This window comes from Pomacea canaliculata, linkage group LG2, assembly GCF_003073045.1.
Source record: "Pomacea canaliculata isolate SZHN2017 linkage group LG2, ASM307304v1, whole genome shotgun sequence".
Taxonomy (NCBI): Eukaryota; Metazoa; Mollusca; class Gastropoda; order Architaenioglossa; family Ampullariidae; genus Pomacea; species Pomacea canaliculata.
The window spans coordinates 43,150,863-43,175,465 of NC_037591.1; the positions used below are offsets into that span (position 1 = coordinate 43,150,863).

General features: G+C 41.0%; 3 protein-coding genes across 15 annotated transcripts in view; 1 reads left to right on the top strand and 2 right to left on the bottom strand.

Annotated features, from left to right (window-relative positions):
* LOC112556354 (unconventional myosin-Ia-like) overlaps nt 1-3,942 on the bottom strand; it is a 79,439-nt gene extending 75,497 nt beyond the window's left edge. The window contains exon 1 of one of the 3 annotated variants that reach the window (XM_025225278.1): nt 3,797-3,942. The gene's annotated coding sequence lies outside the window, so the exon portion shown is untranslated. Of the gene's footprint in view, nt 1-3,792 lie in introns of all 3 variants that reach the window. The other 2 variants (XM_025225280.1, XM_025225281.1) reach the window with 2 other exon arrangements.
* A 179-nt stretch (nt 3,943-4,121) lies between these two features.
* LOC112556356 (G-protein coupled receptor GRL101-like) lies at nt 4,122-9,645 on the top strand. The gene has a single exon (XM_025225283.1). It carries the CDS (start codon nt 5,641-5,643, stop codon nt 9,010-9,012), a length of 3,372 nt encoding a protein of 1,123 aa, XP_025081068.1. The 5' UTR covers nt 4,122-5,640; the 3' UTR covers nt 9,013-9,645.
* A 1,794-nt stretch (nt 9,646-11,439) lies between these two features.
* Nucleotides 11,440-24,603, bottom strand: part of LOC112556093 (TBC1 domain family member 5-like) — a 36,383-nt gene continuing 23,219 nt past the window's right edge. For 8 of the 11 annotated variants that reach the window (XM_025224758.1, XM_025224754.1, XM_025224755.1 and 5 more), the window contains 8 exons: nt 24,357-24,432; nt 23,648-23,800; nt 21,300-21,338; nt 19,694-19,959; nt 19,092-19,191; nt 18,745-18,824; nt 16,013-16,152; nt 11,440-15,789 (listed from right to left, as the gene is read on the bottom strand). In XM_025224758.1, the coding sequence (XP_025080543.1) occupies nt 15,426-15,789; nt 16,013-16,152; nt 18,745-18,824; nt 19,092-19,191; nt 19,694-19,959; nt 21,300-21,338; nt 23,648-23,800; nt 24,357-24,432 (1,218 nt within the window). In that variant the 3' untranslated portion in view covers nt 11,440-15,425. The remainder of the gene's footprint in view (nt 15,790-16,012; nt 16,153-18,744; nt 18,825-19,091; nt 19,192-19,693; nt 19,960-21,299; nt 21,339-23,647; nt 23,801-24,356; nt 24,433-24,603) is intronic. The other 3 variants (XM_025224761.1, XM_025224757.1, XM_025224762.1) reach the window with 3 other exon arrangements.

Genomic DNA, 24,603 nt, shown 5'->3' on the forward strand with positions numbered 1-24,603 from the left:
TGACTGGGGGAAGGAGGGGACCTACTCCATGATGACAGTACCTACCAACAGGGAGAAAATGAAGGCCGTCAGCGCACCCATGTGTTAACGTGTGTTAACATTATAGTACATATTGCTTTCTGTATTAAAAGACAAGAAACTTTAAACTAGAAATAAAATCCATTAAAAACAGCCCACCCGTCCAACAAATTTAAAATAAATAGCGCAATTCAGTTCTAAGTACTATTTAATTATTTGTTAAATGTATTTTCTTGTCGATTTTCCCTTCATTAAAAAACCTACACTCCGGCCGTTGTCAGGTGATGCATTCTGTCAGAAACAGCACATCAGCAAAAATAATTAACACTTCGGTTCCTTAGTATATCTTACAGTAAAAATCTACAAGTGCCCACTTCTACGATTTCTTACCTCAAGAAATTAAGCTTAACAGGGTTCTGTAAGCCGTAGTTTAAAACAAGGTTAATAAAATGTAGACTGGTGTATGAAATAATTAGTAAAATTTCGGTATGATTTTTATACTTCTAAAATGTTTTACTTAAGTACATTACTTCAGGGACAAAATATCCAAGCATTACACTTTGAGAGGTCAGGTGTCACGACAGCACAGTGCTATTCTCAGGTTTGGTGGAATGGTTCTGTGTGGGGTGGATGGGGTTATACAAGGGTTAGGGAGGAACTGGCGCTGGGAAGTCACAGAGACAGAGCAGTGACTCTTCTCCCATACCTCCCCTAACTCGATCCTTCCCCTCCTCGCCCCTCTCATCCTCCACTCGTCATATTCCCCAGATTCCAATCTCCTACCCTCCCCAACAGTGCGAAATCGCATTTAGATGGAAGGACCTTTCCCTCCAAAACTCAACAAGGCGCTGGGAGGTATATACAGCCCTGTCACCTCATGCTGGACACGCTTGACCTGTTGGCCTCTGAACACTGGCGCATCGGGGGAGAGGGAGTCCCCCCCTGGCGCTGCACAGGACAAGAGGTGTATAACAAAATGCTAGCCTTTCCTTTTCTAACAAACGATTATTAGATTGCTGCTATCGTGAGGCTTAGAGAGTAGTGCACAACCGCGGAGACTGGCCGCTCGCCGACTCTGTAACAGCACTCGAGAAGCCATGTTTACAACCTTTACAACCACTTGATGGTAGAGCTGTCGACTGGGGAGGTCCGCTGCCTCATACGGGTATAGATGCGTATAGTGATATATAGGCTATCAACTCTCCAAAATGATATTAAGTGTTAATGTTAATGATATCAAAAGTATGTCTCATAATCTATTTGAATATGTGTTATTAGCGAACAGAAAGCTTTCTTCTTGTCTTTTATGCCCTCGAACAACACTAGCTAGTTCGTGTTGTGGACATGCGCAAGCGAGTACATGTACTGGTTTCTTGCGTGTGTGTATAGAGGTGGGGTGGGTAGGATAGTAGGAGTGAAATCGGTTTGTTAAAGCTGTGATGAAAATGTGCTTTAATTAGGTCTCTTATGCCTGATTACACACTGCGAGAATATACATCATGAACAGCAAGCACACTGACTGACGCATGTATACTGGCCTTATGACAGTCTCGTGAGCCAGTTTCCTACAGCAGGTCAGCTGCGATGGGAACAAGTGTGATGGCTAGAACGTTTCCTGTCCCCAGGATGACCGGAGCACGAGAAAAGAGACAGCAAAGAAAGGTGACAGACCACCACGAACTACGGGCTTGAGACAGAAAGAGGCTTCTGCCATTCCACGATCTCCACAATACAACCGATTCTATTCTCTCGATATATATATATATCTTAAAAGTGCAATCTCTATCTTTTAAATTTTGTGAAGAAGAGTTTCTCAAACGTATGGAGGAGGGATGAATTAATATTCTGCCCCCTCCCAGGTACTTGTCTCCGTATCTACGCGACTGTTATTGTCCTCCCGAGGCAGGGAGTCGAACAGTGTTTGAATAAATGTACAAAAAAGAAGAACACAACATTTAGAAAATATCAGTCGATACCTGAAAGTCAGCTTTCTTTTTTCGTGCGCGTGGGGGAAGCGAAATGGGGGGGGGGGTGTTGGAAGTAAAGGGAAGTAACGTCGTCGCTTCCTTTACTTTCACACAGTCAGAGTACCTTCCCTTCCTATAGGCTGACGACACCGCCCTGATGTCCTGTGACCAGCAGCAGAAAGCGAGGCGAATGACCGGAGCAGATGCCATAGCATCCCCCTCTCTACCCCTCCCCCCCCAAGAAGAAAAAAATAAACCATGGGTGACCAAGAGCTTTTAAGCTGAAATAATATAGTACTGAGCGAAAGAATTCTGTTTCACAGGTTCTACCCATGACAAGAAATTGGTACATAGAGGTCAGCAATGCTATCCATCCGGCCAAAGTGACATATGGTCTCAGTTTGTTACAGGTGAACATCTGGGCGTCTTGGGAGGGACTCAAGAACATGGCCAATATCAAAGATCAAGCTTAAGCGCTCTAAAGCCAAAATCTCCATCTCAGGCGTTGACACTACACCTCACTAATGCTCTGAACGCTTTCTGTGCTCGATTCCAGACACCAAATGTTTCGCGAAGATTCTAGATGCTCAGTTTTGTGCAAAGTGACTAGCGATATAATCTACGGCTTCCCGTCTAGCAAGCCAAAAAGGGGAGGACGTAGTCTACAGACATCACATTGTGACGTGGCAAGAGTGCAGCCTACAGACGTTACATTGTGACGTGGCAAGAGTTCAAGCCTACAGGCGTTACATTGTGACGTGGCAAGAGTTCAACCTACAGACGTTCACATTGTGATAGCAAGAGTGCCTCCTCAACATACAGACGTCACATTGTGACATAGCGAGAGTGCCGCCTACAGACGTCACATTGTGACATGGCGAGAGTGCCGCCTACAGATGTCCAGAATGACATGGCGAGCGTGTAGCCTACAGACGTCACATAATGACAACGTGCACAACGGGAGCTCTACCCTAAAACCAAGAGGCGTGGCACCTGTTGCAAATAATCATGGTCACAGTGTCTTTGTTGCGATCATTGTAGTCATGGTAACTGTTATCGATAAGATAAGAAGCTGTTGAACACACTCCTCGAGACAGCCTGTACACACACTTGCTTCCTGTGTTATTGTCTTCCCGCTGTTCTTGACCGTTCTTAGGCTTATCCTCGGTCATCTGCCTGTCCATCCCTCCGTCTCTCTACAGTCTCCTCTATTGTTCTTTCTATGCCCCAATGCCCATAGCATGTTATTCCGTCTTTCGTGCAAAGACCTAGGGTCCAACACAAGCTAAAAATCCTAAGGTCTAGAAAAACAAGAATTCACTTGATTAAATTGCTGACTTCTTTATCTCTTCTTTGAAAGTCAACATGTTATAATATAGAATTTTAAAATACGATTTTAATGAGAGAAGAAATAATGTACAGATATTTGTAAGAAGGGCTGTCCTATACACTACTCCTACCATCGATCAGGAAGACTGCCAAGAGATACTTTGTCTGAAAGCAATGTCTTTTGTCTTTGTATGATTTGTCACCTTGTGATATCTTTCAAACATTATCCTTATTGGCTATTTTATGACTTCGGTCAACAGAAGTATGCACTTATTTATCTAATCGTAGTTAAATATTTATACCTACAGACCGGCAGACAGACTGGCATGAAGGCGAAGAGAGTGTGAATTAAAAAAGAGAGAAAGAGAAACCGAAACAGATGTTTATATAGACAGAGAGAGAGATGGATGGGAAAGAGACAAGAGGCGACGATCAGACCCAAATTCTGATGAGAGCATTGTGGAATGTAGCAGCGTACTCACGACCTGGGGAGGGCAGATGACTAGCGATTGTAACAGCGACGCAGGGTGCTTCTTGGATCTTCCTTCAATAAACTATCTCGCCATCTTGTTTGTGTCTACCAGGACTGACGTCATCGCCTCAATCTCCTACTACGTCATTACATTAAGACGTCATTGTCTACGTCAGATGTACGTCAACATGCAGTCTAAATGTGAGGAAGATGGAGAAACAGATATGAACACACACACTCTCTCTCTCTCACACACACACACATACACACACATACTATACATACTGTTTCCTCACTTACATACACACACACCTCCTACACATGTACATACAATCGAGCACGCACATACACACACATGCGCACAACTTTGTTCCTGCTGGTGGACCTGGCAGACACGCAATGGCCGTCAGTGAGGCAGCACATCACGTGCAAGACATAATAAGGTGCAAACAATCTGTTGATCGCCATTAGTGCCACGTGGGCAATGATCTGGTAGGTCGCACGTACTTAACATGCCAGACCAGCGCTAATCTTTAAACGAACATTTTTATCTTTTTCTCCTGGATGGTTGTTTTGCGATAAATTGAGTTCTGTTGTTCGAGAAGTCGAAGTCAGCATTGGCGTTTTATCAACAAATCATAATTAACTCTCCAGTGACCTCCTCTATCACTACCCTCGGAAAGTCATTTGCTGACAATTGCACCCGGCTGCCAGTCCTGAGCATTGTTCTGCGATGGGACACTAATGGCCGAGCGCACCATTGGACGACCATCAAACCCCACTCCTCACATCCCCTCACCCTCCTTGCCGCTGCTTTGCTATGCAGTCTGAAACGCGATAAAAACTTGGCACATCGCGGCAAACCGTTTGATTCAGACATCACTGGATGGTGATGAAACTTGTTGAAATGTGCAAAAGCTCAGTTCATCAAAATATTGGGGAAAATAGTCATCACGATGAGCACTGAGCCGAGTCACCAGACACTCCCATCCTAACTGCTGAAGTCAACCTGCCTCCTGGAGTGGACGAGGCTGCACACTCGTGCTGTGTGCAAACATCATTTACTTCTCCATTTCATCGTCAAACTTCGTGACTGTCACACACAACGTGTGTCCTCTACAAGTCGTCGTCGTCCGACGTTTGCTATTTTTGGTGGCAGCCCGATGGCACAACGGTTAGTGTCTGTCATCGTTACAATGAGGATCGACTGTCCTGGGTTCTCGTCTCGAAACACGCTGTTCTTTTTCTGTACGTGGCACCTATTACACGCTTAGCAACTAGGACTCCATGGAATCTTCACTTTTCACAGGAGCATCTACTAAAAATATTTAAATAAATACTGTCAGCTAGACAACTAATTTATTAGAGTGAAATTTAATATAATTTAATTCGAAATAACGTTCGCAAACGGAAATTTGTGAACGTAAAAAAAAAACAAAAAAAAAAACCACCACTAGAAATGTTACCTTGTGTGTTTTCGTCCTCCATCATTGCTTTATGTCTGCAAGCGAAGATCATGGCGAGCTTGTCTACAGAAACAGCGCCAACAAGGAGTCTAAACAACTTGCAGATGTCGCTTTTTGAAAATCAACTATCAAGTGAAACAACGATCTTTGCTTCATCAGGTACAGGAATATCACCAGAAGCAACAGCAACGACTCTACCAGAAACCAAATCGTTTTCGTCGGCAGCCGCTAATTTGGTGTACGAACCCATGACGTTTGTGCTGGACGATCTGGAGGGCATTGTCGAGTGGAAAGACGACGGTAACAACAGTTTATTCCTTGCGAACCTTGCTTGGCTCATCAGCCTACCGCCTGACAAAGGCGTCGTCATCCAGTGACTGATGCAATCATGACTGACAACTGCACCTTTGTGATGTACAGAGGAAACACCACGAACCCTGAGAGCCGCTTGAGGGGCAAGTTCGTGAAGGACTTTCCGCCAGAACCGGTGCTAGTTCCGTCAAGTCAGGTCCTGTTCGTTGTCCAAAAACTGACACCAGTGTCCGACGGCACGTGCCGCTTCCAGATGACCTACTCTGCCCTGTCCCTGTTGTCAATGCCAGCCCCGGTCAGCTCCAGCGACTGGATGCAGGGTAGTGCTGGGGTATTGAGCCGGATCATGTACAACTGTTCTTCAGCGTCGGTAGTGATCCCCCAAGTCTTACTGTGTGACATGGTCCAACAATGTGTTGCAGGTGAAGACGAAGCCTCCTGCGACTACCTCAAAAACGGTTGCGATGGGTGGATCGGATACAGAAACGATTGCTACAAAATTGCATTCCGAAACGTCAACCTCTCCTTTCCTGGCAGTCTGCTGACTGGTGAGTACATCTTTCCAGCTTATGCCAAGTATCTCTGTCAATCCATCTTTAAAGCAAATCTGGGAAGCTTTACTGACCTGGAAAGTCGGGAGCTGATTGTGGCCTTGACACGGCGAGCTGGATTCACGGGGGTTAAGCTCGCTATAATTCTGCAGAAAGCGAAGACAGTCAACTCGAAGCTGTCCACGCTCTACAGGTTCATGTGGCAATGGGGAGGACGAGGCAGTCCAATAGCCTATCAGCAAACTCACACCCAGAGAACGGGAGTTTCCGTCGACTGCGCATGTCTCTCCATTGATGAAGATGGTCCTATCATGCACCCATACGGCTGTGAGTCCCAGCTCGAGGGTTATGTCTGCATGAAGGACAAAAGTCACCCGCGGATACCCTTTAACGGTTTGCCTGGCGTCGTGAACCTTTCACCACCCACTAAAGTCTCCTTCAAATTTCCAACAAAAGTTTGTGGAGACGGCTCGCATGTGCACATTTTCCATCCATGCCCGGTATATGATGACGAGGACGCCTTTACAGGATGGTCTCAAAATGGCTTCTCGTTGTTCAGGTGTGTGACACTTGGTCAGCAGGTGCACTTCACGCTCTTGTGTGACGGGAAACCTGACTGCGCCGATCAAAGTGACGAGGCGAGGTGCTCCTGGGCGAGGTTACCCCCTATCCATAAATCATTTTTCACCTGCAGAAAGTTTCAGCTAATCGCGATGGACGCAGTCTGCAATGGTATCCCTGAATGCTTCGACGAAAGTGACGAAGAAAATTGTTTTTGGTGCAAAGAGGGCATGGTGCGGTGCCCGGGACGAGGCTGCTTGCCGATATCATTCAGCGGTTTTCTCAACGACTGTCGCGATATATACTCTCTGGAAGAACAGGTTGTCGAGCCCAACACTATCTGGCCTCCGGCTGTGGTGGAGCTAGATGGCCTGGGAATGTCCAATATCACGGCCTTAGCCCCTGGGGAGTCTTGTCCAGAGTCCCACTTTCAATGTCCGAATGGCTATTGTATCCCGACTTATCTGCTGAACAACAGCGAGCAGGACTGCCCTCAAGGCGAAGATGAGGGTATTGCTAACCACAACTTGACGTGCCCCGGTTTCTACCGCTGCTACGGCTACAACAACTGTGTGCACAGCAAGTACATCTGCGACGGCGTACCTCACTGCCCGAATAAGGATGACGAGCTTTACTGTAACCTTACCTGTCCTCCTCCTTGCACGTGCGAAGGTTACGCCTTCAAGTGCAGCCAAATGTTTAGTCCTTTAGAATACCCTCAGGTACGCTACCTAGACCTAAGTGGAACACCAAAGCCTCAACTAACAAACTTTCGTGTGATGGAGTACCTTTTCTTTCTCAATCTCTCAAGGTGTGCACTAACCTCAGTTCTTCTCCAAGATTTGCCTCGACTACAAGTCCTTGACTTGAGTTTCAATGACATGAAGTCTCTTGAGTCTTTCAAACTCGAAGCGCTAGAAGGTCTCCGACATCTGAACATATCAGGCAACTCATTCCTGTCTGTGATTGACACAGAGTTCACTGCCTTCATTCAGACGGCGGGTGCCCAAGCCCTACGGACGCTGTCCCTGAGAAGTGTCGGCCTCCGCTCCGTGAAGGACAGGTCCATGGGCCTGCTGTCCAAACTGACGGCCTTAGACCTGCGAGGAAACCCCTTGAACGATTTTAAGAAGGGCATGCTGGAAGGTCTGGTGAATCTATACACTTTATGGGCAGATAACCCCAAATTGTGCTGTTCTTATTTCCAGCAGGTGACGATCCAAGAGTGCTACGCCCCGGAAGATGAATTATCCTCTTGCAACGATTTGCTCCGATCTGACTTTTTCCGGATTAGTCTCTGGGTGCTTTCAGTTCTGGCAATCTTAGGCAACACGGCAGTTCTGATTTACAGGCTTTGTGTTGAGAAGCGAGATTCGTCCTCTCCCAGCTTCCGGGTGCTCGTTATCAACTTGTGTGTGTCGGACCTCATGATGGGCTTGTATCTCACGATCATCGGTGTGGCCGATATTCACTTCCGTGGCGAGTACGTATCGGAAGAAGAAGAGTGGAAGCAGAGCAGCGTGTGCAAGATGGCCGGCTTCCTGTCTTTCGTGTCCAGCGAGACCTCTGCCCTCCTCATTGTCCTCATTTCCCTGGATCGCCTGCTGGTGCTGCGTTTTCCCTTCGCCCTCCATCTACAGCTCAATGCTCGCACAGCCATGGCGGCCTGTGGCGTCTTCTGGATTGTCGGTCTTCTTTTGGCCACCATCCCGTTCCTGCCGTTCACAGCTGATTGGGAGTTCTACAGCCAAAACGCCATTTGTCTACCCTTGCCAATCACTAGGAAGACATTTCGTGGCGAGAACTACGCCTTTTCCATCTTTGTCGTGTTCAACTTCACCCTTTTCCTGATCATCGGCGTGGGGCAGGTGTACATCTTCTACATCATCCGAGGCGCCAACCGCGCGGCCAGAAAGCAGCGGCGTAGTCAGGAGAAAGCCATCGCCAGTCGTCTGCTGCTCGTCGTCTTCAGCAACTTCTGCTGCTCCTTCCCAGTCAGCGTGATGGGCTTGCTGGCCTCGAGCGGCATAGCCATCGAGGGCGTTGTCAACATCTGGGCGGCTATATTCTTGCTGCCCTTCAACGCCGCGCTGGACCCGTTTCTCTACACGCTGAACATCGTGCTGGACAGGCGACAGAAGCAGATGGTCGACCGTCACGTGGAGCGCGTGCTGAATCAGCTGCATCTCGAGCTTAGCATTTGGCCCTCGGAAAAACTCGATGAGCTGTTCCGGGAGTGCGTGCGCACCCTGCCGCCTGAGAAATTAGAATTGTGGATGAACAGTGAGCAGAGGCCTCAGATTACCATGGAAAGCTCAACATCCAATGTGTCGTAAAATTGTCAGAACAATGGTTTAAAATTATTGTTCATTAATGTGTCTTTTAGTCATACTCTTTATTTGACGAGAAAGATATATGCAGGATATGCATTTTATTTGCTGTTGTATGCATTATGAATATACTTTTTACATGACTGTAAGACAGTCATCTGATGTTTCATCTCACAGGAAATCGGCGTCTATTTTCTACTATTTTTGTATTTTCCACATTATAGTGTTCTGTGTATTTGATCATCTTTTGCAAGCTTTTTTTTGTGGCATCAATCTGTAAGTTTTCTTTCAACAATCTGTTGTATTCTGTTCTGTTTCTGATGTGGTCTCTTTGTGTGTCGTGTTTGCTTGTGTTATACTATTTTATATTATTATTGGTAGGCAAAAGCCTCTAACTACCGCGGAAATTCGCGTGCACTTCAAGATGAAGAAAAGAACAAACTTGTTCCAGAAGCATCTCATGTTCTTTGAAAATTTCCGCGACTCGTGAAAAAAATGTGAGTCACAGTTGGAAGAGAGAAATATCAGAATGTGTGTGTGTGTTGTTTTTTTTTTTTTTTTAAACAACGTTCCCTACAAATGTACATCCGCAAAAGCTATGTATACATTTATACATGAATACAACATGCACAGATAAGAAAACTTTTATCCATGAACACGCCATGCACACATCAACATAGCGCAATGAACGCATCATGCACATCAACCTATATTTATGCACCAGCACAAAAATAGACAAAGAAAGACAGAGAGAACAGGTAAATGAGAAAGAGCCAAATGACACTCAGCCGTTTATTAAGTTCGAGGATCAAGTCGGATAGAAGGGATGGACAAACACGAAGGCAGACTGACGTCCTCCAGAGGTACCTTTGAGGTAGACGAATAAAGTCCAACATTCGTCTGCGGATCTTGTGCAAACACCGAGTTCAATAATTCTGGCGTGCCATCCCAACAACAAGGTTTCAAGCAGTTTACAAGACGTGGACACAAGATGGCAGCTGATGGATTACACGCGAGGGGAGATGGACTGCTCTGGACTACATGGAACACTGTGTTTCTATTGTGATGATTAGTAAAGATTTCAAGTAGCCACCAACAGAAGGCTTGGCAAAGTGCGAGGGGCTATGGTTAGTAACCACAAATGTACTGAACCCTGTAAGCTCCTTGTCACAATCTCTTTGATCACTTTGAATATTTAGAAACACGAACCGCTGCGAGGCAGCCACGATGGATGGCAGTCGAAGGATGGAAGTATGTGGGACATGCCAAAACGATTCCAATTTTCCCCTATCCGCTTCACAGCTAGATGCCCAGAGCCTGTATCTACATACCAGATAGTGTAGCCAACAAGTATGTGTATATACCAGTGTGGCCAACAGATATATCTATACATATACACCAGATAGTACAGCCAACAAGTATATGTATATACCAGTGTAGCCAACAGATATATAGATATATGTATAGCAGATAGTGTAGCCAATATGTATGTACCAGATAGTGTAGCCAACAGATATAACTATATGTGTATAGTATATCGAATAGCGCCATCACATTTGCTGTTTATCGTTGAAACCACTTTCCTGATAAAATTTTCCATCCGTGTCCTCGTACATTTGTTGTTCTCTCTATTTTTCCCTCCTTTGGATAGATTCGGACAGCAGTTGCGGCTTTTCAATTTAAAGTTAATCTAGAAGAGCATTGAATCCATTACAAAGTCATTTACCGTTGCCTGGGAAATTTAAACAACTGTGGAAGATCGATGTGGACACATCAAGTGGCGACATTAAAGGTCAGCTAACCCCGTCTGGGAGGATCAAAGAGGACACAACTACTGACTGCTTGGGGTACTGTCACCCACCTCTGTATGGGAAGGGCAGCGCTCTACCTGTGATTTTAGACTGCTGGTGAGGCAGTGAGGACTGAGGTAGACAAAGCCGACACCTGATGTTGAGAGCAGCTTGCTGTATGGTAAGAATACCTGTCTAAGACTGATAATTGAGTACACTGGGTTCAGATCATACCTTCCGAACGCTTGTTATTTCTATGGATGTGGCCCGTCTGGAGAATTAAGTGTCGGGGTTCTTTCCAAGTTCACACACTCCACCCACCCATAAAAATTAAATCTTAATTATTTGGAAAAGGAGTTGGCTGGAACTAAAACACATCAACACCGCTTAAAACCATTAACACTTATTTATTTCAGAGAGAGAAAACTTTGACCAGAGATTACAGCTCATGTCCCCCCCCCCCCTTGGACGACACTGAGAAAATTAAGTTCCATCTACCCTTGGTACATTACAGAGCGGCTGCACAGCATTGACATACATTAGAATGAAGCGGGTGGACGCTGGCGATGTAGCAGCTGATATTCATTGAACCATGACGCTCGCTTCGATACATGCGACTGAATCTTTAATGAAAACTAGTGAGTGAGTGATCATACATTTTATTCAACAAAAGACCTGACGACATCTATCGTTTCGCAACAGTTATACACACATGTACAGACAGCAATCACATTTAGGAATGAAAACATGGCTGGCCGTCTCTCCACAACATAGCAGTGAAAGCAGAGCCAATGCAGACGGTAAACAGGTTTTGAAACTGAAAGAAAAACACGCAGTGTGTTCTTTCATGCTAGCAAATCATAGAAAACTGTGTCCACCACAAACCTCTCCACCTCTAATGAAAAAGGACACGCAAATAATGGTAATACATGGTTTGTGACGAACGCTCTGTTGGGCGCTGGTCTAACGACAGGCACATCAGGTACACACCTTCATAACTTTGCACGCATTTCCTTCACTTTGTGCGCTATCTCTGACCTTTGACACAGTCTTTGAATCACTACAAATTGGTATCGACTACAAGCAAAACTGGCGTAGGTATTCTCATGATAATGTGCTGTCTGACGTTGAGCCATCTTCTCCAGTACCACAAACTCATTGCACTATCAGGATCACTGCAGAAATGTGGCTCACATGTGGAAAAAACAAACCATACTATTGTATTGCTAGTAAGAACACAAACATACTTCTGTAAACAGAATAGCTCCATGTTTGAAAACTGCTTTAAAGAAACTTTATGATTATCACTTCCTAAGATAATAAACACAGAACAGCCAATGAAACTGACCATGTTTCTCAAAAAATTGTTAAATAAACGAATAACATGAAAATAGAAAGCTTGTGACCAATGAAGACAAACTTCTCCATTTCTCAGCTGCCCCGTCATCGTCAGGTTCAGTGAGCGCCTGCCTGCAGGGTACAATATGGTTCAAACTCACGTAAGTTACGCTAACAATCAAACACTGAACCATTTTGTGTCTTGAATGTACAATGAGCTTTACATAAAACGCTTTAGTAAATTAGTTACATGATCAGAAAGCAAAACCTACTCCGCTGTAATATAAATGTGGATCGTGGTAGCATGCAAGTAGGAAAGTAAGATGGTGGCATCAGCAATCAGTCTAATCTGACTGTGGGCCCTGACATCTGTACATGCTTTCAACACACAGCAAAGCCCGAGATTATTATATACACCCTAAAGCCATTGTTTTACTCATGGAAACTGCAAGTGGTCCAAGAGCTGACAGTCGCAGTTAATCCAGAAGATCAATATTGTGCAACTTACTGTATTCACCCAAATCCACAGGACTGCACAATTTTGTTAAATATAGTAATAATCAGTCAAATCAATATGTAATTTAAACATTTTTCAATAAAGGCATTTGCTGCAGCTGCTTTAAATGTTTGCTTGGGATAGATTTTTAAGATTTTAAAAATCATCCTATTTAACATTTTTAGCAGAAAACAAATGATGACATAACTCACAACAAAAGTTTAAGCTGATTGCACTATCCCTTCAAGAATTCTGTTAATTCATATACATCATTCATTATGCACAACTGATTTCCTACAAATGAACAAAAATAATGTTAACAAATGTAAATATTTAGCTCAATGTTTAGTTACATCACATCTGCAAATTCTTATGCAATTACACTTTCTGGAGGTGAAACTTGGGCCCAGAGAAGTATTTTCACTATGTACATTTGCAATCATAATCTTACATGGAATGTAACACTGTTTAAGCTTATAGTCTCAATATGCACATTTTGTAAGTTAATGGCAGAGGGAATTTTGTATTAATGAAACACATAAGAAAGATAATGCAGCTAAACAATTGTGTTGTCAACACTGATTAGAAAAGTGAACAAACTGTTATTTTCTATCACATACAGAATAACACTTACACAGTCACACATTTGCATGCACATAATGTCGCTTTCTGTCCTAACTTTCACAATTTGATGATTCACAATAAAGTGAAGAAAACAGCTGCCCTGTTGTTGACTTCACAGCTTATTTCACAGTTTTTCAAAATGTCAAAGCATATCACAGACTGTCACTGAAGCCTAACAAGCAATATGCAGCTAGCAACAATGTTTAACTACTTGCTTACTGTTTAGTGGAGGGGAAGGAGAAAGGTAGGGGATTCCATGAAGTACTGATCAGGGAAAAGTTTAAATGTTTGTTTCTAAAACGTTTTGATTTTGATCTCTTTAACACAAAAGGATTACGTTGCTTAAAAGAAGCAGAAAATCTGACAATGACAGCATGAATGCTAAATATAATTTTAACCCCCTAAAAAAAACTTGCTGGAAATAATTTAAATAATACCACTGACAATAACATCACTGTTCTTGAAATGAGTGCCAGATGAGCCTTGCTTAGTCTATACACATGAAAAGGACTCAGCAATCTTACTATGCCAACAGCCACTATCATCTATACAGCCTAGACGTGGCCTCTTGTGCCTCAGGCCTGGAAACAAACATGTCAGCACACGATAAAGTAGATTCTGCACTCTGTTGAAGCTCATCCACAACCCTGTCTGACAGCAGCCACTCAAAAGATTGCCACTGAAATCTAGATTAAGATCTTCATGTGCTTCTATTTCAAGAGAAAACTGCAATAACATCCTCTACTTCAATAACAAAAAGTTTTGATAATTTTATGATGTAAAACATGGCAATGATACATGCTGAATGGTATGCTCAGTTGTACCCTTGTATTCTCTTTTGCAGATATCATCCACTTGATCTTGGCTAAATATGTAATTACAAATAAGTATACATTCTAATGTCTCTTTTTATGACAAAAGACACACACTATGTGAACATTTAGGTGTTTTCTAATCATAGTGTTTGACCTAAACTAGTTTACTTATGCAGTATTTTTTCTGAATTAAAGTTTGAATGTGGATATTTTTTTTATATACACTGTTTTTGTCCCATTTCTAGGATGTTGGTAATGGTTTGTTTGCTTCCTGGAATGTTAACAATTGTTTGTTCCATTTCCAGGATGCTGACAACAGTTTGTGCACTGACCTGAAGAGCCTCTCCCCTGTTACCGTGAATGTCACATTCACCTACAAACACAGATGCAGCAATGTCAGTAAAGTTCATGATAAAATCTGGAAGGTTCAGTGGAGCTGATCAGAAAATCTGAATATTGGTGCTGCCAATGGGTGTTAATGTTTTTCAGAGAAAAGCGAACAGGAAAGATAACCTGCCATCTTAGTATTCACAATTTCTAACAGAATCTCTTTGTCCTGTGCTTTTAAAAAAACCAAAAGTAAAACAAACAAAAAAAAAAAAGAAGAAGAAAACCATGTCGCAGTAATATCATCTAAAAATAGTACTTGATCGACCTCAGATACCAAGGTGATTTGCCCTTGGAATGTGTCAGATATTTTCTTCTACCTGCTAAAACCCAACAAGCTTTTCCTTTGTGATCTGCTCTGAGGCATATGGTCTTTGCCCTGCGCTATTTAGCCATGGCCATGTACCATCACACACATTGTCTATGTGTTCTTAGAGGCTTCCTTCTTTCAGCTGACACTCTCCTTCACGGTATCTGCCATTCTTCAGAAATGAACAGCATAGCTCACAGATATGGGTACTATACAATGATGCATACTTCACAAAGCTATCTCACAGATATGGGTACCATACAATTGCACGTCAGTAAATTGTGCTTTGCAATTGTGTTTCCCAACCAGCTCTCTACACAGATGGTGCTGTCCCCTGTGGGCACAAACTTCAGGTGGTTGGCAATTGCTATGTAATAACCCACCAGCAAGTGTGGTGCACCCTTTTAGTTACATGCAGGCTACGAGAATGCAGCAGCTAGCTAATGTTGGCAGAGCAATCCTAGCCCTCTGCAGCTACTGCCATGGAATGCCCTGTGTAAACAAATAAAGAAATCACAATCAGATATATGAATACATCACAAACGTGGAAAAGTCCAAAGAAAATTGACACGAGACAAAAGCATGCACTGACAGTGGGTTTAGGATCTTGATCATGAATGCTCATGTATTGATAAGACCTAGACTGTGTTCTCCACAACCTATGCTCGATCTTCAGCCCAATCAAGGCGATACAGTGGATTCGGTGATTCCTCTACATTGTCCGCAAGCACACTTGCACCTGTAGTATTAGTACTTGACTGGCTGGAGGTCTCTGTTGCCGATTCTCTCCCCTCTAACACTTCCGTGCAGTTCCCTCCCTTAGCACTGCTGCTGAATGTCTTGGATTTAAAGTAATCGCCAAGTTCGTATTCCCCACCTACAGAGCAGGCCAAGTGAGGTGGAAATCCCGAGCCAAGAGTTCCATTAAGAGACTCAGGTGATTCAGCAGCTGACGAAGTTTCTCCACTGCTCATATAAAACATATGTCGCCGTCGGTCTTTAGCTTGAGAACTGCCTGTACCCCTGAAAAAGTATACATGTATTAATGAGGGAAGTGGTCAATGTCAAAATAAATTTCTCTTAGAAACCTAAATACTATTCTATTATGTCAAATATAATGCATATCTCAAATACTGCATTTCACCTTTCTATGATGAGACAGTCAGGTACTGCTGCCATATCTGGCTGAGGATGAATATAGTATTGTTGAGTGAACTGTGTGTACTGTTGGCAGCAAGTTACTTACTTTGATGCTGATGCTGCACCTGGCATATTGAAGTCGGAATCTGGAGTGGCAACTTGGTCATAGTAGTTATCACTAATGCTGATTTCATCATCATCAATGTTCCGTGAAAATCGAAGAGTTCCACTAAGAATATCACGAACCTAATGAAACGATGAAACAAAATGAAAAAACCCTTATGATTTCTTGACTAATTCAGTGAATATAAACAAGTTCCCGTTTCTTGACTAATGCTGTGTATATAAACAAGTACATGCAGGTACACATGCTCAGACCGAAATCAATAAAATGTTTTGGCACAGTATATATGTAGGATAGTGTCATAAATGATCATGTCTGTGGCACAGTGTCGTAAATGATTATGTATGTGGCACAGCATCATAACATTTCAGAAAATGATCAGGTATGTGGCACAGTGTCATCAACAATCATATGGCTGTCACAGAGGGGTGACATAAGGTTAAACTCCAGCACAGCAAGGGTGGCTGAGCCACACCTGATGCATGACTAACAGGTTGGGTTTTTTTTTTTTTAAAGAAAGTGGAAAAAGAAAAGGAATTAACTGTCGCCGGCTTCACTTTGTGAGGAGACAGTAAGTGGAGGGACACTATGTGTAGAGAACTGGAGGCTGTGTCTTCCTAAACATTGCAATGTTCATTTTGTATTTCACATTTTTTTAGATATTGATCTTTTCTCTATTCCTTTAAAAGATATGAATATGTATTAGTAATTTGTTTTTGTTATAGGTGCAGTCTACAGGGCCAGGAGATGAGCCATGGAGTCAAAGGCCAGGAGATGGGTTGTAAGTGTTTAGGCCTGGCTAATGCCACAGTGTCATAGGCCTGGCAGATGCCATGGAGTATTTGGAGTAGAGAATATGATTTGGAGTATCTGACTCTAGTAACCTGTTAGAAGCCACTAACATCAAAGATGAAAACTTGCTAACCATGAGTAGCAAGACAGGAAAAAGAATGTTGTGGTCGTTTGTTCCCTAGAGGCAGTGCCTTTTTGTGTACAACGTCTGACCCCAAAAGACAGCGTTCATTATAAAAGGTTGGGTTGCTCATCTCCCCAAGAGGCAGAGCCAACTTGTGTTGCAACATCTATCCCCAAGTGAAGTGTTCATGGTTTAAGATAATGTGTGTGTGTGTGTGTAAGATATATATATATATTTGGATTCTGAAACATTAATCCCCAGTGACTGTTTCTTAGGTCATCATTAGTACACTGGAACAACAATACCCAGTGACCAAAATTAAGAGTATCGTCCATTTAGTGATTAGTGTAAGCATATGCTTGATAATCAACCCGAGAAAAGGAATATCAGGACTATGTTTACAATCAGAAATCTTAGTGGGATGACTGAGTATGTTTACTGAGAAATCATTTCAACATCTATCTTGTATTTTTATTAGTTACTATAGTATAAATTTAGTTAATATCATTAAATGTATACAGGCCTGCAAAAAGGGAGTTGTTTTGTGAAGAAGAGAATGCACAAATGTCCAGGCATCTACATGTACACAAGTATCTGTGACAGTGGCACAGTATCATAAAATGATCATGTGGCACAGCCACCAAAGTTCCTGTCACAAGGACAGTGAGCATCAGTTGTCGTGAGTTCAGAGATCTTCATTTAAACCTTGGTGAGCTATTTACAACTGTAATTGTTTATAGCGATCTTTTGTCAAACTGAAGTATTTATATCTTTTCATCACACTTTTGTCAATTTGTGTGGTAGTGATGGCTCAGCGGCTAAAGCGCCTTTCACTACAACAGTGAAAATAAGGTGCTGTGGGTTCAAATCTCAGGTCTGGCACACATCTCTCTGGATGTCACATCTACTTACAAGGCTAACCATTATTAGTTTTCTCTAGATGCTTCAGTCTGCTCTATCCTGTTATGTGTACGCATGTTTATGTGCTATGTGCATGTCAATGTATGAAGATGCATTTGATACTTTTCCTAAAAACATGTTCTTGGGTACTTGTGTTTATGTAAGTGTCGAGCCTGGCTTTGGTGCTGGGGAAAGGCGTTATATAAATGCGCTGTATTATCACTAATACACAATGTACAATTCATGGCTGCATGGCCACTTTTCCTACATAATGCTATTTATGCCATGTCTTTGTAACCTTTGATAAAATGATACCTCCCATTTGTAAGCTGAGTCAGAACTAAAAAACAAACCCCCAAAAAAAACTTATGAACAAACAATGATTGCTAGCTTGGTTTTCTGCTGTGTCAAAGGAAACATTGCCATAAGGAAGAGCTAATGAAACCAGAGAGAACAGGCAGCCTACAAGGAACCATCAGTAGAAAAATTACTGATGAGCATGAAAGATGACAAATAGTAAAAATACAGAAAATGAAATGGAAAACCCTTTGTTAAAAAACAAATTCTGTGTCATGAGTAGTTAATATACATAGATATTACTTTCATACAAAATCTAAGTTTGAAAAGAAAAAACTTAGTAGATAAAACAGAATAAGAAAGTTACATTATATTGACTTATTTTATTAAATGGTCAGTTTATGAGCTAAAAAAAAACCACAAAATATTATCCCATACATATTTATGGTCATCCTAACAGCATAATAACAGTCTGCCACATGGTCTACCTATGCAACACTTAGGTAAATAACCTACCCTCACATACACAAACAGACACAAAAACACAAATATTCACACACAGATGCCCATGCAAACATACACAACATGCATGAACTCTTACAAGCTTTATGCCAGCCAAGGCCACCATGATATCATCGTCTGTACTCAAATTTTGTCGTGACAGCGCTTCTTGAAGTCGCCCTAAACATACAAGATGTTCAGTTTCAACTCAAAGAGTACCAATGTATTCACTGTTACCTCAATATAAAAAGAATATGAGTACTCTTAAAGCCTTACTGCAATTGGTCCATAATTTTATATTTGCTAGTATAGCAATAACATACATAAAAAATAATTCTGATTTTTTTTGAATAAATTACACATAAAATATTTGACTGTCTACACGTTCAAACATAAAGGCAGCATGTGGCAATTCACCATAAGAGTGATCTCATACTAAAGTCTTACCTATGTGGATGTCCAGTTTGCTGGCACAATAGCGACACATGGCAGCTTTGTCATTCAGCTGACCTTGCAATGTGGCCAGTTGCTGGTGTGTTTCCTGTTCCTGAAAACATCTCTTCACATAAAGTATGCAGAGATACACACAAAGTTTACACAGCATCAAACTCCAAACAATTATCAGGCCTGAGAACTGGAAACAATAAACTGAAGGTTTCCTAAACATTTGCGAACTATTATTGCTTGAAACAATACCAACTGAAATTTCCTAGTTAGAACTACTACGTTAGTCTAACTGAGCTAGAGAAAAGTTGCCACTGACTCGCACACTATTATGGAAGTATTAGATTAATGGATCACATTATCACATGTATCTAGGTCAAAGTGTCTGCTTCCCTTGCAAGTGTATCTGTAAAGCCTTTCCAGCATACAGATCTTGCTCGTTTCTAACATATGAACTCTGAGTATACACCATAAAGTATGCTAAATATAAAGTAAGCAATGTCTGAAAATTACTCACATGCTCTGACATCTTTCTGTATACACTATCAACATTAAATATTTTAAATATAAAATATATAAGTAAGCAATGACTGAAGACTACTCACCTGCTTCGACATCTTTCTGACTTTAGATTTGCCCCGCATTGGCAGAGTGGAGTACTTTGTCGGGCTACCACAACTCTGCTCTGACATGGCATCAGGGCTGAATCCAACAGGACTGTAGGCAGCAGGACTTGACTGTGCGGAGCGCAGGTTTGCAACATCCACGTGGCCCAGGGAGGCAGAAGAGTGTCCATGATGCTGATGGAACATGCTGTCTTCCACCTGGGAAAGGCTAGCTGTGGATCCTCGCTTGCCCTGAGGGGGTGTCACTAGTAAAAATAATTATTTTGAAGTTTGATCATCAGCATCCAAGGAGAAAGAATAGTACCTTTCATTCTTAATTTTTTTTAAAAACTCAATTCAGCTGCCTTATTCCACACAACTTTACAAAATAAGTCAGTGATAATGTTTTAAAAAGACTGTATTTATATTGGTCATGTTTGTACTTTGTAATTATATTGATGATATTATTTTATGTTAAATAACTTCTACTTTGTACTGGTACAGTGAAATTTCATGTCCTTTATACTTCATAATGTTAAGTATGTTTTCAATATACAAGAAGCTTATTTTTCCAGTTATCTCTTGTTAATTTTAAAATTGTGAGACACTGTTTTCTTTCAGAAACATGCACCTTATTTATTCTCTTTTGCATTTATCTGCCGTTTTGTTTCTGCAATAATTCTCTACAGGTTTACAACACATAAGCCTGCCATAAAACAGCTGAGCCCAATTATCACACAAAGTAAATACAAGGTTCTCCAGGAAAAATAACTTCCTTTCTAAGGATAGAATACCTAATGAAGATTGATACTTAAGCTCTAATGAAATTAGGTTGGTTAATTTTTAACATAATAATAATCATAATAAATAGTTTAATGTGATACCTCCCTGCCATGGGGAAAGTCATAGTGTTCCCCCAAAAAAAAAAAAAATTGATTACACACCAAAAACCTCTGTCTATCCAATCAGCCACTCATATATTCAAACCTCCACAACAATTTACAAAAGTGAAAGGAAAGGAAAATGAAGGAGTCACTGGTAAGGCTGAGATTCAGGTGGCAGACTGGAAGAGATCGGTTTTTGAAGTCACTTTGTGAACTCATTTTTGGAAACGTGACAGTAAAGTAACAGTAGTAACCATCATAAAAATAACATCATACTGACAAATAAACAGAAAACTAGTTGCAAAAGTTTTGCAAGCCATTCTTCATAAGTTCCAATTTTCCCTCTAGTGAGCATGCACATGAATGTGTACACACATGCCTGCATAAAGCTCCATGAGCACTTCGTGAACAATTCAGTTCATTGTTAACTATCACAGTATTCTACTTTGTAAATCATAATAAACCTGGCTCTTGCTGAAATACTGGGGTTAATAAGTATAATTACACAGCTTGTTATCTCACCAACCTCGCCTCTTATCACACTTTGTGGCAAAAGTTACCTCTGGTTATAGACTGTGAACCTTATAGAAATTTGTGTTGGACAGCTGGTGGCAAGATAACAAGTATGGGCTGTGTTATCATTTTTACATGCTTCAACAAAAATCTCATGTTCCATGGTTTCAAAACACACATAAAACAAACAGAGCAGAAACATAAAATACCTCCATTGTGAGCAAGAACAGATTTCAAAGCCACTATGCCTGAGGAGGAAAAATGACAAAAATTACAACATGACAAACATCAGCTGCCAGTTACATTACACTTACTGCATCTATGAAGGCCAGACATAAGCAACACAAACAAAATGCTTGCTGTTAAGCTTCTCAAAATCACTACTTATGCACTCTCATATGTAAGAAAGCAGCTTATGACCAGCGCTAATGCAAAGGTTGAGTCGTTTAAAGGGCAAAACAAGCGCAGCATTTTTACTTTATGTTTGGGTTAAGTTCATTTTAAAATAATAACTCCCAAAATACAAGTATATAGTTATGCTTCATTTTCAAGATATAAGTCTTCAAACACAGGAATTATGACCTGCCATAGCAGAAATTCCGTTGCATGTAAGTAGTATTTGTAACAGTGTGTCCTGCAAATCTAGGCATGTCTTCTAGTCTGGTCTTCTCTGATTGTCATGTTCATAAAGTGATTTTGTTTTTGAAAAAATGAAACAGCTGATTTTGGAATACAGCTCTACAAATTCTGAACTTTATTTATAAGCTTCGACTGAAGTTTAAAAAAAAAAAAACGTCCAGAGTTCAGTTGACATACGGAGTAAATCTTCTCCAGATCAAAATTTAATGGGAAGCAATCATAGTCACCGCAGTCTACACTGTATAATTATTGTCTATTGCTAAGTGGGTGCATTTTAGTTAATTTTTCCATATGTATTATAGTTAATAAAATATAAACACTTTCGTTTGTCTAAACTCTTGTAATTTTTTCAGCAGATGGTTAATTTCCAGCATTGTAGTTTTATTTAATAGTTACAACTGACTACTGAAAGTGACTTTTTACCATTAAAATATCATTACAGGAAAATTTTATATACATTTATTAATGTAAAAACTTATTTCTTCCTCGTTTAGCTGCACTGAAAATTTTCTACTTAATCACGTGTTCCCATTTCACCCTTAGAGCATAATGAGGCATGATCGTGACTTTTCAGGGAAGCATGGGAAGGCAATTACTTGTATTGCAAAGATCAAGCTTTCTCCTTTCTAAAAATGTATAGGTCTCTTGGTCTAATATTTACCTGAGAGCAGCAATAATAAAAAAAAAGTGAACCTCACCAACTGTCGTCTTCATGGTCTTCAGTTATTTGCCAGTCTCTGTAATACTTAAATTTTTATGCCATGCTAAGAGGGTTAAGCTTCTCATATGTTAATCCCCTGTTCTTTTTTAGCTGTTGGGAGAACACACATCAATGGTGACCTCACATGTCTGTTGTTTTTAGCATTGTGCTGGATAAGGATACAACTGATGATGTTGTGTTTGTGGCTGTGTCACAATGTTACTTGTAGACCAGACGGTCTAGAAATCGTCAATGTTGTATATCTGGTGCTGGGAACTGGATTACAATCACTTTTAAAATCTCTAGTAAATTCTTGAGTAGGGTGTGGGGACGAAGATACAGATCTCTGGACAAAGTTAATCCACTGGCATTTGTAGCCATTATCTTTAGGAACTAACTCCATCTGAGTGTCGAAGATACATTCAGCAATTAGCACATTAAGTACTAGTCTACTTTCCTTTGCCGAAGACAGCATTTTTCCTTCTCGAATTCAGCTCATGCAGACAATGCTATTTTAAGAAATACTACTCTTTCATCACTTCCTGTCTTCTTGACAAATCCAGGTGTGATTAAGAAAAGAAACATATTTCTCATGCTTCTTTGTGATAAAATACCACTGGAATATGTTTTTGCGATACTTTATGCTCTATTTTCAGCAATTTTCGCTGACCGATATGGGGCCACCCTTTAATGACAGCAGCAGCTGCCTAGTGTCACAATTGTTTATTTTGGATCCTATACACTCTTTATAAAAGAAACTACAAAAATCCCAGCTGTAGCATCTTTGTCATTCGTTACATAGATAAAGGTAAAAAATAACTCTTTCTCTATGTGTCACTATTGATATATTTTTATTCTTACTCATCCAGTGTCATACTTTTTATCAATTTATCTGTGCATAAAGACTACTCATATGAACCAAGTTCAGCGATATTTGGTACTTTGCCATTCTTAGTGTTCTCTTTCTCGCTCATGCTAAAAAAAGAATTTCCAAGCAGACTAGGCTAACATGCTGTGTCTAACACTAATGCTTTTATTTTTTTTTACTATTTGACCACCAAGATAGCTAAGACAAAGGAAGACCACAACAACTATAAATACCATGCAATGTTCTACACAGGCCATGATGGCCACTCCATGCAAAAAAAAAAAAAAAAAAAAAAAAAAAAAAAAACACAAAAGACTGATGAATCCAGAAGTCTTTTAACAAGCCTCTACCTGGTGAAATGTCAGTCTGCAAGTTCATTGGTTCACTGGAAGATTTGGGTAGATTTTTTTGGAAAGCAGAGACGGAGAGAGTTTTGGGGCGGCTGAATCTACGTGAAAAGGAGGAGAAGCCTCCCATCCCATGTTGTCGCTGAGAGTGATGGGCTACAGGAGCAAGAAATGCAAGTTCATGCAGTTAGTTAAAAACCACAGCCAGCAGTATCTGCATAAATAACATTTTGTCGACCTGGATAATGTTAAGTTTTTGTTGACCTGGATAAACTTGAAAGTATAATGCTGACCTTGGCAAAAATCTGCAATCTGACCTTTATGAATTATTTATAACATCTTACTCTGACATGAAAGTTTCAAATAAGTTATTCACTCAGCCTTAACACACTTTTGTTGATCATGCCACATAGTACATTTTTGTTTGGTTGCACTAAAAAGCAAAATGTCTAAGTATGGTAACTAAGAGTTTGCAAATCAATTAGTATAATGTGTATGTGTATATATATATAATCTAAATATTTATAAACAGATCAACAAACATTATTTTGTAACAATTATTTTGCAAAAGGCACAAAACACTCTGCCAGGATACATCCCATGAACCTGTAAAGAATTTGAGAAGAATTCAACCTTCCTAATTTCCTCAATATGATTATCATGTTATCATTAACAAGAGGATGAGCGTTGATAAAATACCTAGGAAACTCACTCTGTTTCATGCGAGATGAGACAACCTGGTTTTTGTGAACAACCTGATGGTAATAGTTTTGAGGCCGTGGATATTGCTGAAAGAAAAAGGAATTTTTTTTTAAATATCATACTATAGAAAAGTAATCCACATCCAATGTCCAATGGAAGAAAACATCATCATACATTATCAAGTATACAGGATCGTAATCCACACATATGGCTATACCATCATTGCTAGATGCCTTCCCTAACTATTTTACCATACT

What these genes read in the sequence shown, in the direction of transcription:
- LOC112556356 (XM_025225283.1), top strand. Translation starts at nt 5,641, where the DNA reads ATGACTGACAACTGCACCTTTGTGATGTACAGAGGAAACACCACGAAC.